This window comes from Eumetopias jubatus, unplaced genomic scaffold (genome assembly GCF_037043125.1).
Source record: "Eumetopias jubatus isolate StellerSeaLion01/CBP00866 unplaced genomic scaffold, mEumJub1_p1.0 scaffold_14, whole genome shotgun sequence".
NCBI lineage: Eukaryota > Metazoa > Chordata > Mammalia > Carnivora > Otariidae > Eumetopias > Eumetopias jubatus.
The window spans coordinates 19,369,903-19,382,621 of record NW_028274820.1 but is presented as its reverse complement, the minus strand read 5'-3'; the positions used below and the strand labels follow the sequence as shown (position 1 = coordinate 19,382,621).

The 12,719-nt window shown below is 41.2% G+C and overlaps 1 protein-coding gene across 3 annotated transcripts in view; it reads left to right on the top strand.

Moving 5' to 3' along the window:
• Positions 1-12,719, top strand: part of PRKAR2B (protein kinase cAMP-dependent type II regulatory subunit beta) — a 91,210-nt gene that overhangs the window by 59,235 nt on the left and 19,256 nt on the right. For all 3 annotated transcript variants that reach the window (XR_003611648.2, XM_028118960.2, XM_028118971.2), the window contains exons 3-4: positions 168-220; positions 7,462-7,545. Coding sequence is in view for 2 of the 3 variants with exons in the window: in XM_028118960.2 (XP_027974761.1) it covers positions 168-220; positions 7,462-7,545 (137 nt within the window). In the remaining variant the exon portion in view is untranslated. The remainder of the gene's footprint in view (positions 1-167; positions 221-7,461; positions 7,546-12,719) is intronic.

Sequence of the window (12,719 nt, the reverse complement as noted above, 5' to 3'; positions counted from 1 at the left end):
AGATTTCAATAGGGAATCGTCTTTTCAGTGTAGACTGCTTGCCCTGGATGAAATGAATTAATGTTGTTTTATACCATGGTTCTCTTTTTATAAATTTTTAAGGTATATTTATTATAGTATATTTCTTGATGGAATAATCTTTCAAATGTCCATTTTTATTTTTATAGTATGTGCAGAAGCCTATAATCCCGATGAAGAAGAAGATGATGCAGAGTCCAGGGTATGTAATTTACTTAATAAATTAATTCTAAATTATACTCCAGTATTGGATCAGGAATATAATAACAGAAAGAGGTTAACAGGCATATAGATTGACAGGAAGCATAATGGAATTATTTTGACTGTTTCTTTTCCTAGTCTCTCTGATAGCTTACTTCGACTTCAAGTTTTACAGAATTACTTTTCTCCAAAGAGAAAGCATCTTATTCTTTGGATAAAAGGAAAGGTGAACATAAAAATTCACTGCAGTTGTGATTTTATTTCTTTTGCAAAAATACAGCCTGGTGAGGGAAAGTGTTTTTAGCTCTCTTGCTCATAGAATTAATGCTATTTTTCTGACAGTGTTTCTAGTAAAAGAAAATACTAGGGAAAGCCTTCTTTCTGTTCCTACCAATTTATAACAACAGAACCTTATTTGGAAACAAAAACAAATCACAGTAGAATTACATCTAAAGTGCCAGTATAAAAGTTCTTACTTTTTAATATCTGTGAATAGTTTGTTCAGAAACTGACTTCTTGAAGGTCGTAATGTTTTTGTAAGAATTTGTCCAGTTTTGTTTGAAGCAGTTTTTAAGCTGTGTCCTCCGTTCACCTACTATTTATTTAGTAAAAAGTAAACTAAATAAGAGATTACTGTGCCTGGAAATGGAAAGTAATAATTTACCTTTTTTTTTTTTTTTTTGAGTACTTACTTGGCCAAAGCTCCTCTTTTCTGTTTGGCCTCAAAAGATAAACAAAAATTTATTTCTGTAGCTCTGACAGATACTTAAATAAGATTGAGTTTTAATATGGAAAAGCAAATACTATGTTCCTAAGTCATTGCATCATTAAGCTCCCTGAAATATATGTAGAATCCAGTGGGAGAAAGATCAGGAGTCTTATCTTGAAGGTCTTGAAGGAAATCCCGTTTCATTCCCATACCCATGGGGGTTCCCAGCAGCCGTATGGGGGGAGCTCACTGTTTGCTACCAGAACATAAATTAACTTGATAAAGTCTATAAATTCTGGCCTGAAATTATGTTTCCTCAGGATTAAGATACTGTTACTAATGTATAACATGCTGTTAGTACTTCATGTAGTCATAAAAACTAGGCCTTCCCCATCGTGCCCTTGATTTATGTATCTAGCAGAAACAGTAATGGGTGAGTTTGAAGAGTACACACACTCTTTATTTTGAGTATAAAGGTATACACGATAAAACTTAGTAATTGAGATGTTTGATGAAATGGTTTGATTTAGTAAGAATCTAAACTGAAGGGGCGCCTGGGTGGCTCAGATGGTTGGGCGTCTGCCTTCAGCTCAGGTCATGATCCCAGGATTCTGGGATCGAGTCCCGCATCAGGCTCCCTACTCCTTGGGCGCCTGCTTCTCCCTCTGCCTCTCTCTCTCTCTCTCTCTCTCTCTCATGAATAAATAAATAAATAAATAAAAAATAAAATGCTGAAAAAAAAAAAGAATCTAAACTGAAGGATATTTCAAAAGGACAGTTTAAAAACAATACACAGTATCTCATAGACTCAGACTGTTAGCCACCATTTGATCCGTGGGATAGGTAAAGTGATTGGCTGGTCACTCCAGTTAATCCCTAACAGTCTTGTATGGGAGGCGGTACCAGTTAAGGTTCATTTGGCTGTGTCATAGAACCCAATCACATTGAGATAAAAATAAAAAAAAGAAAAGTATTGGATGTATGCTTGGAAATCTTACAGAATTCCAGAACGAATTGGAAAAAAAAAAAACCAAACCCCAAAATCAACCCAAGCCGTAGCTGGCGGGCAGGAGCCAGGCCACATCTGGGGTCCTTCCATAGCAGCGGTGCAGGACTTAGAGAATTGTGTTAGGAGGAGACGTGGCTGCCGGTTGCCCTTATTGCCGTGACTCTCAGCTTAAAGTCCTGGTTTCTCTGGGAGAGTTTCTCATGGACCCAGCTTTGGGTAGGGGGCCAGGGACAAGGAGTGCAGCCTTTGGCTACCAGACGACATCACTTTTAAATGAAGGCCGTTCCTAGAGAAGGAAGAATCTTTGTGAGTCAGGCATTCACTGCTAAGAGTTGTCCCCTGTAACACCCTCCATGTTACTTTTAATAGTTTTTTTGTAATTAATTTATTATAATTATAAAGTGCTTCAGGGTCTCCATTAGTTTGACTATTCTCTAAACATGTTACTAAAAACTGCAGTGTTTTTTTGGTCGTAGATACTACAAGGCAAATTGCACCATAGCCCTTGGAAATGATTACTACAGATTTCAGAATTAATTGGCTCTAAGCAGATACGGAAAAACGTCTGTAAGGAAAACATATATTTTGATAAAGTACCATTTCATTTGAACATTTTGTATTTCACAGATGATGTATCAAATCCTTAAGTCTCGGATTAGTATAAATATTCTCTGATATAAATTTGAAGAAAATTTAAATACTTAAGATGGATTTTGGAAAAATCACAAATTAGATTTTACCTTTAATAAATGAAGCTATAGGGGCGCCTGGCTGTGTCAGATGGTGGAGCATGCAACTCTCCTTCTCGGGGTTGTGAGTTCAAGCCTCGTGTTGGCTGTAGAAATTATTTTTTTAAAAATCTTTAAAAAGCTAGTGAAAATGTAAGAGTTATATATACACCTAACATGTAGCTCTTCTGCTAGAGAAGAGCTGATAATTTGAAGAATGGGTCATTTCCTTGTTGTGTTACCCCTCAAAATTATGGGTTCAGTGGCGAGCACTGTGGGTAAGTCCCTGCCATCTTGGGGCTTAGAGGCTAATAGCAGAATTAGACAACAAGACAGTAAACTAATGAACAGTTACAAATATGAAGTGCTAAAAGGAAACCAAACCCCCCATGGACAGGGTCCCTAATTAAACGGAGTAGTTGCAGAAGTGGGACCAGAGGGTAGAGAAAGGTAGTCTTGCCCCAAAGCCCAGGAGCCCATTTGGCTTGACCTCAGCGCCCCAGCTTGGGAGCTGTTGGCAGTTCTGAGTGCAGGCATCTGTGCCTACAGGCTAGGGGGGGCCGAAGGAAGGACGGGCCCTTCATGCTCGGGAAATGTGATAGAGTCCATCCAGGTGTTCTGATTTAAATTTTTTAAAGGTTACCTTCAGCTGTGTGTGGACAATGGGCTGAACAAGTAGGAAACTACGTTGTACAGATAGCCCTTGCTTATTAGCAGAATAGATTTGCAGTGTTTTCTTTAGAGAAAGTGTCTATATACCCTTTATTTATTAATTGGTTTTCTCATTTTTTGAAATGAAAGACACCAGTGTTTAGAGCAGAGCTGTCTGTAAACCTTTTTTTTTTTTTTTAACTGAACAATTTACTCTTTCCAGGTAATAAATATTTAGACTTTGAGGGGCGTACAGTCTCTGTCAAAGCTACTTGCTCTGCAGATGTAGCTTGAAAACAGCCGGGGATAAATCATAAATGGATGAGTGTGGCTGTGTTCCATTGCAACTTTATTTCTGGGGGCGCCTGGCTGGCTCATTCGGTGGCATGTGCAACTCTTGATCTCGGGGTGGTGAGTTCTAGCCCCATGTTGGGTGTAGAGCTTACTTTAAAAAAACAAAAAACAAAAAAACTTTATTATGGACACTTGAATTTGAATTTATAGAATTTTCACATGTTAAGAAGTATTAATTCTTCTGCTTTTTTTCTCCCAATCGTTCTTAGCTTAGGGGCCTGCAGGCCCCAGTTTGCTGACCCTGGTTTAGAGCATAAATTCTGTAGCCACCCCTGCTGGGGTGAATCCTAGCTCTGCAGCTCTGAGCTTTCTGACACTGAAGAAATGACATGGGGGAAGTTCATTTTAATATATGAGATCGTGTGGTATTTTTCTTTCTGTCTCACTTATTTTACTTAGCATAAATTATTACCTGCTTCATGGGGTCAGTTACTAGGATAAAATGAGTTAATATTTTTAAAGCCCTTAAACCAGTGCTTGGCACATAATAAATGCTACATAATTATTTGTTTAACAAACGAGATTTTTACCCTGAAATCAGAAATAAAATTTAGTAAAAAAAAGTGACTTCTAGTGTAATAAAAATCACATTTGGGTGTATGGTTTAGTTACACCCTTAGTTATCCAGATGCAGATCTTATCTGTAGGATCACACCAACCCAAACAGAAAAAAATGAGTCTTTAGAAGTGGGAGAACATCTTTTGAGCAGTTGGTTACAGAGCAGGGGCACCAAAGCCTCAAGGAGTCACCTGATTTCTGACTGTTAGCTTTCCAGAACACAGAACAGGATTTTAATGTGGGGTCTGTAAAAGATAGAAGACTCTCTGAGGAGTGAGGATGGGGAGAGGGGACAGAGGGAGAACGGAAAACAGGGAGAGCCGTAGACCACAGCAGTGGTGGCAGGATTAAGAACCAGAATTGAAAAGGGTTAATGCATTAAAACACTAGTTAGGAGAGAGAGAGAAGAGGAAAAAGCTGTTGTGTGAGGGGTTCCTGCGGAGTGAACGGTCGTGGAGAAAGACTTAAAATTTTTTTTTTAAAGATTTATTTATTTATTTTGAGAGTGTGAGAATGAGAGAGAGAGAGAGTACATGAGAGGGGGGAGGGTTAGAGGGAGAAGCAGGCTTCCCGCTGAGCAGGGAGCCGGATGTGGGACTTGATCCCGGGACTCCAGGATCATGACCTGAGCCGAAGGCAGTCGCTTAACCGACTGAGCCACCCAGGCACCCAGAAAGACTTAAATTGATAACAAGAGTAAAGCAGGGGCAAGATGGTGCCAAGAATGATTAAAGAAGATAATCTGGGTGATCCAGACAAACCCTACCACTTCCTGAAGCGGGTTCCCAAGAGTCCAGAGAACTGGGAGATGGGGTAGAAGGCAGGAAGCGTTTGTGGGATAAGGAATAAGGGACGAGAAATAAATGTAGAACCCACAGTTGGCTTTGCTTTGGGCCTTGGTTGGCTAAGTGGATATGCCACGTTTCTGGAGCATTTATGGGGACACAAAGGCTATCTAAATTGTGGTGTGCTGACGTTGCTCCCTGGGCTGGAGCACCTCCATCTTGGGCCTAGAACGTTTTTTCCATAGGGGTGCCATGGCATCCCCAACGTTTTCTCTCTGAGGACAGAGCTTCTTAGCAGGCAAACATTTTTTTTTAAAGATTTTATTTATTTGAGAGAGAGAGAGAAGGGGGGAGGGGCAGAGCAAGGGAGAGAAGGAGTCTCCAGCAGACTCTGCACTCAGCACAGAGCCTGACTCTGGGTTCGACCCCATGACCCTCAGATCACCACCAGAGCCGAAATCAAGAGTTGGCCACTCAACCGACTGCGCCACCCAGGTGCCCCTCAGCAGGCAAACATTTTATGATTGCTTTGATTTGAGGTTCTAGTTGGAGTGAGAAGTGACTTTTTGTTTTGTTTTATTGTGTTAACCTTCCTTATTTGAAGTAGGGAGATACGAATTTTGGTTGGCATGATTTTCTCAGTGCACTAATTTAAAAAGTTTCTTGTATAGTAAGCACTGAGTTAGTAGGCACCAGGGTCTGCTTTTTCTGTGTCCATATGTCGTCTTAAAATCTAGATTGAGGTGAATATTGATTAGATAGTAAATAAAAGTTTGCATATATCTTACCCATATGGGAAAAAAATGCAGTGACTTCCTCTCCCACTGGCTGATGTTCTTTTGTGTAGTATATAAATAATACACATACATGCACACCTTGCAGACACTGTGAGTTCAATTTCAGACCACTGAAATAAAGCAAATATTGCAGGAAAGCCAGTCAAATGAATTTTTTGTTTTCCCTGTGCATATAAAAGTTATGTGTATACTCTGTTTTAGCATTATGTCTAAAAAAAACAATGTACATGCCTTAATTAAAAATATACTTTATAGCTAAAACATGCTAACCATCATCTGAGCTTTCAGCAAGTCCTAATAACTGATCACGGATCACCATAACCAATACAGTCATAATGGAAAGGTTTGAAATACTTCATGGATTACCAAAATGTAACACAGAGAGATGAAATGAGCAAATGCCGCTGGAAAAATGGCGCTCAATGCAGCGTTGCCATGCACCTCCAATTTGTAATCACATCTTATCTGTGAAGCCCATTAAGGTGAAGTCAGTAAAACAAGGTGTATGCCTGAATACTGTAAATTTCCTTTATTTGGGCCTATGGTTTTCATTGATATTTAGCCACCTGAGATGGGTTTGAAATGCCGATTCTAATTTCCCATTGTGAGTCTTGGTGTATTCATGAGCACAAAGCTCCCCACTGCCTGATTCCGGCTGATCCAGTGGTGGGGCCAGTGACGGAGGAGCTGGGGCACCTGCTCGTCAGCCCCCACAGCCGCTCTCTGAACATCAGTGCATCGGTGGTCCAGGAGGGTGACTCTCCATGCTTGCTGCTTTTAGGACTGTCTCTTCCTCTTGACTCATTTTATAGTTACAAACTACCAATGTTCACAAAAGAATGGGCCTTTTGGTTCAAGTGGGTTGAGCCTTCCACTCATCAAAAGAGGCTCTGGAGAGTTGAAACGCCACACTTACAGAGGGCATTCTGTTGGTCTTCGCCCTCCTGGGATGACGCTTTAGGAAGAATAGACCACTGGTTCTCTTTGAGCTCATTCTAAATTGAGCACACCAGGACCATTGGATTCACCTTTCCTCAAATCCACACTCTAGGTACGTCACCCCATGTTTACGTGCTCCCTTTGGAAAACCACTCTCTGTGGGGATAGTTACATACATAGTGTGTAAAAATATATTTAACATCTAATGCAATATACGTGTAAGAATTTATTGACTTCGAGAGACTGTCCCATTTCAAAGGAAAGGTCTACATCCTAAAAGACTATCTCACTCAGTGGTAGAGTATGAAACAGTATTAGAGAATATCGAGAGAGTATTAAACAGAATGAAGGCAGTCTCCAGACCTTCAGCATAGCCATTGTGGCCTGTTGTCCTTCTGTATGTTCCCACTGGCTGGGAGCTTTGGGGTCTTTAGTGAATAGCAAATCACAGACCTTTAGAAAATGAACTTGCTAACCTGGGGGAAAACACCCGTTTGAAAAACATTCAAGCGCTCTGTTGATGAGTGTGCACCACGTCTCGAGACAAGGCTGCACTACTTGCCCTTACTTAGGGGGCTGATAGCTTGTGTCTGGTCCCCTAAGGTGAACCTCAGCACTGATAGTTCTCCCCTCTGACGTCCTGCTGGGAAGTTTTATCCCTTATCATAAGATGAGTAGACTAATTTGTTTGTTAATATGGTGTCCTTTTAGATTATACATCCCAAAACTGATGATCAAAGAAATCGATTGCAAGAGGCTTGCAAAGACATCCTGCTGTTTAAGAACCTGGATCCGGTAAGCTACATCTCAGTGACCAGAAATGGTTTTTTTTTTCAGCTTCAGAGTAAAGAACGGTTGCAGGGTCTTGGATTTTACCCTCCCAACAAGTTAACGTCCCCCGGGATGACGTAAAGCCCCCCCCCCCCCCGAGATGCCTGCCTACGTGGTAGTTTGTGTTCCAGGAGAGCAACACTAAGCTTGGGAGGTGCAGTGTCCTTGAAGCCATGAGCGCACAGGCCTGCCTGCCCCTTGTCCACGGAAGACATTATCTCATCCCTCCAGGTTACTTTACAAGTGTAGCCCTGAGAAACGGCCCAGATGAAGAGAGGGTTGGACCTTGCATTCTTTGTACACCCAGCAGGAGCATGCAGGGCGGCGCGGGGCCCACGGTGGATTGCCTCTCTCACCGACTAGTGATAGTAATGATATTTTAGTGGCTAACTTTTGTATTATATGTATTTTAAAAGCAACATTTTACTTCATTTTAAAGGTAGAGGGATTTTTTTCTTTGTAAGGATTTTGAAATCTCTGTTCTTTGGTTCTGGTTTGTATTTTTTCTAGAAACCCCTGTCTTGTGAGCATGTGATTCACATTTTGTCCTGTGCTTGGACCTAAATGTTCTCTTCCTTCATCTCACATTATGCTTCTTTATTGCTATGTGATCATTTGGGTTGCCATGATCCTGCTGCCATGACCCAAATGTGGAAACTGAGTCAACTCCTGTAGCTTACCTCAACTTTTTTTTTAATGTTTTGAGTTTTTTTTTTTTTAATGTATTTATTAGCGAGAGTGGCACACGAGCACACGAGCAGGGGGAGGGGCAGAGGGAGAGGCAGGCTTCCCGCTGAGCAAGGAGCTCGATGTGGGGCTTTATCCCAGGACCCTTGGGACCATGACCTGAGCTGAAGGCAGACGTTTAACAACTGAGCCACCCAGACGCCTCTTATCTCAACTTTTTTTTGGTCAAACGCAGCATCTTCTAGTTTTCAGATTGATGCCCTAGAACATTAAGACCTACTCTTTTTAAGATGAGGTCTTCTTAAAGTCATTTTTATAAAGAGGAAGGTACTGTATTGTATTGAGTGTTCTACACTGGGTCATAGGACACCCTGAAACATTTTTTAAAGATCTTTTGTTTCTAATACCGCATATGTTTCTGTCATGTCCTCCGGGAACACGGATTACATTTTGTGACTTTGGAGATGTTGTTTTAGGACCACACGTATATAATTTTGTCCAGTTTGACCCAGGTCCTCTAGAATTCTTACTGAGTTTGTAAAACTGAGCTCTAAAGAATGGGGTTGTTGGTTGTTTGCTCTAATAATGGAAGATTAAGAAATGAAATTAAGGGGTTCCTGGGTGGCTCAGTCAGTTAAGCATCTTACTCCTGATTCCAGCTCAAGTCATGATCTCAGGGTTGTGAGATCAAGCCCTGCATTGGGATCTACACTGGGCATGGAGCCCGCTTAAGATTCTCTCTCTCTCGGTCCCTCTCTCTCTCTCCCCATCCCTCCAAAAAAAAAAAAAAAAAGAAATGGAATTAAGATAGAAAATTTAGGAATGGAAATATTTTCTTGTATTAAATGCTAGAATAAGTGACTAAAGGGAATTTGTAAAATTTTGATGGGCTTCCACATAATCCCTCATCTCATTTATCTAGAATGATAATGACTCTGTGACATTAAAGGACACTAAAACTATGTGATCTCTAATCATCTTCCACCAATAGGAGTCCAAATAATGATTAGTGGAAAGCTACAACTTTGTGTGTGTGTGGTATTGGAATTAAACTAATTTAGTATTTAACTCTTTCCTCCAGATACACAGAGAGGACAGCTGTAAAATTAATGCTCAGTTTTACCCTTAGGGGTAGGCTTCAGCTAAGGAGATTTCTCTATTTTTCGACTAGAACTTTACTTGGGAGAGTTTCAGAGCTCACCAGAAGCAGGGCTTCTCTTACTTTCCTGTGTCTGTCTGTCACCAGAGGATCTTGTTCAGAAGGCAGAGTCTGGTTCAGTAGATGTGTGGTGGAGCCTGAGAGTCTGCATTTCTCACCGGCTCTCAGGTGAGGCCGGGGTCCTGGCCCCCCGCCACGCTTCCTGTAGCGAGGATGAGCGCCGGCCGCGAAGTGCTCCAGCTCTGGATTTGGGTGACTACCACGTGTTCCTCTGTGTGCATACTTTCCTGTTGAATCGAAGCCATATTTCAGTGCTCCAGCAGTGACTGTGTGGTGCTCTCCGGTGCCCCTGTGCCCAGTGATAAATAGACGGGCGTCGGATGGCTGCCAGGCGTGTTTTCCGGAGATGCTGCTGCCTGTTCTGTCTCCTCCTTTCTTGCCATTTCACCTTTAACTCTTTTAAAAGCACTGTGAAAATTTTGGATGCATTTAAAATAATTTTTAAAAAGCTTTCACTAGTATATTCTGGCCAGGAACAGCTTACCTAATTAAAGTGGTGATTTTTATAAACAGTAAATTTTCTTTTAAAAATTTTATTTATTTATTTGACAGAGAGAGAGAGAGAGAGAGTGAGAGAGGGAACACAAGCAGGGGGAGTGGGAGAGGGAGAAGCAGGCTTCCCGAGCAGGGAGCCTGATGTGGGGCTTGATCCCAGGAAGCTGGGATCATGACCCAAGCTGAAGGCAGACACTTAAAGGCAGATGCTTAACGACTGAGCCACCCAGGCTCCCCTTATTTATTTTTTTTAAAGATTTTATTTATTTATTTCAGAGACAGAGGGAGAGCAAGAGCCTAAGCAGGGGGAGGGGCAGAGGAAGAAGCAGGCTCCCCGCTGAGCAAGAAACCCCAAGCGGGACTCGGTCCCTGGACCCTGATATCATGATCTGAGCTGAAGGCAGATGCTTAACCAACTGAGCCACCCAGGCACCCCAAATAGTAAATTTTTTTAGCCTTTTTTTGCTGCTATGTGGAAGGTCTTCAATATATGTATTTTAAAAGCCAGTTCTTGGGGCGGCGGGGGAGAAGAAGCCAGTTCACGAAGTTAGCAAATTCATGAATTGTCATTATTGAGTATTTTATAGGAAAGAAGCAAATATATTTACATAGTTGTTTCCAAAAGATGTTTTTTTTAAAAATGTGAGCTCAAGCTATCTTGATTTATTTCCCTACATTTCTGGAAATGATGCAAAATATAGATGAGTAAAACTTTATTTTTCTCAACAGATTACTACCTAGAATAAATAAAAACCTCCCCAAACATGGCAGATTGAAGATTTTAGGTTAAGCTCATGTTTTAAACAGTCTTCTAGTGTTTCACGATACATATATTTTTTTTACAATACCCGGATGCATTTAAAGTGAATTACATATTCAACTCCAATAATCTGCTTATACAACAGCTCCTTTCACTTTGATGCCCAGACTGCTCACTGTGCTCCGAAGTCCATGTAAAGCCTTTTTAGGGACGCCGCAGAAATACTCAGACATGGCTCTTGTCTTCTTGGAATTTATAATTTGATGAGGGATTCAAAAGCAGTTTCGTACAACATGATCCATGCTGTGATGGAATCAGGACACTGAGGAGAGGGTCTCTCGGCCCCACCTGGGGATTCAGGGAGCTGGGGAGGCCACGCGAGCTGAGCTGCAGAGAGTGAGTAGGAAGGAGAGTGGTTCCACGGGAGCCTGCACCAGCGGACACTGGTGGCGAGAGCTCAGATACGGGTGTGCTGTGTCATCAGGGACCCTTCTAGAATGCGCCCTGTAGTGTCGGCCACGTACTGGAGGCAGGGGGAAGTCACCATCGAAACATCTTAAGCAGAGAAATGAACAATCAAATGTGTCTGAGGTCACTGCAGTGGCAGGATGGAAGGTAGAAAGGCGGGAAATGGGCTTAGGGAAGAGGACAAGGGGACGGTTTCATAAAATATTCAAGATTAGCAGAAGTTGGCACTTTTTAGGGACCGAGCGATTTGTGACCTGTTGGAAAGGGTCTAGGATGACTCCCACTGTCTCGCTGGAATGAACACGAGCTGGTACCTTTTTCTGAAACGGGAAGATTGGGAGGAGGAAGGAAGCAGTAAATACTAACTAGGAAGAAGAATGATCTTGGCCTTTTACGTACTATCCCATCTGAATTCCCTGAAGTCGTTGGTAAACTTGGAAATCTGGCACCTCCTAGGCCTCTGAAATTTTTCCTGGGAGGGCTGTATATTCCTATGTTTGAGCACAGCATTTATAATTATTAATCTCTTTGAAGATATCCTTTTCATGAATATTTTAATGCTCGACTCAGTAGGCCATTTTTCTTCTGAAATATTTCTAATTTGAGGCAAACTGAAATAACTTTCCTATGCTCCATGATAGGTTCTTTCATTAATGGAGAGTAAATTGTTATTTTTGAAGTTAGAGACCTTTCATCGAGCTCTAATTTGCTTTCTGTAGAATAAGATGTAGATTTCCTACTGTAGTTGTCAGTCACTGGGATAAGCCTCTGCATATTAAATATTTCCTAAGTTCTTTTCAGTCTGTGCATAATTATGGGGAGATTGCATTTTGATTGATTAGAATAGACACCTGTCACAGTGAGAAGTTCTAGAAGAAATGATTGTTCTGTATTTTACCAGGAAATACTTTTTTTGTATATTATGTGTGAATTCCTAAGCTTTATCATGTTTTAAAATGCAGCTAAATACCAAGACAACCAAAAAATTTTCTAGAGCAGTGTATTTCATTTTTTTTCTCCATTTGACATTTAGAGAAAGAGCTAATCAATAAAGCTGATATTCTCTCTCCATCTGGACTAAAAGAGTTGGAATATAAATAGTAAGTGCAACAAAATATTAGTAAAACATTTAATCAAACTTCATAATTTTGATGGGTGACCATATGCTGCCTGGTTGACGAACTCATTTGGATAAAATGGTCCCCATGGGGCCAATTAGCCACACATCCAGACAGCACTGCCACACTGGCTTCATCTTTTGCAGGGGCTCCTGTTTCACAAGTAGGTGTCAGAGTTCACACAGGGACTGAGGGAGGGGATGAAAACCCCTTCCTGCAGGACCCACCCCCATGTTCCTCCAAAAGCTTTGCTTAGCTCACGGGAAGATGCAGTAGTATATTCTCTGTTCAAATGGAGAGCTCGGGTTTTTTAATTAAAAGTTCTAAGTCTGTTTGCATACACAATTTATAAAAATCCAAAAAAAACTAAAGAGTAGTCGGGGAGAGAAAA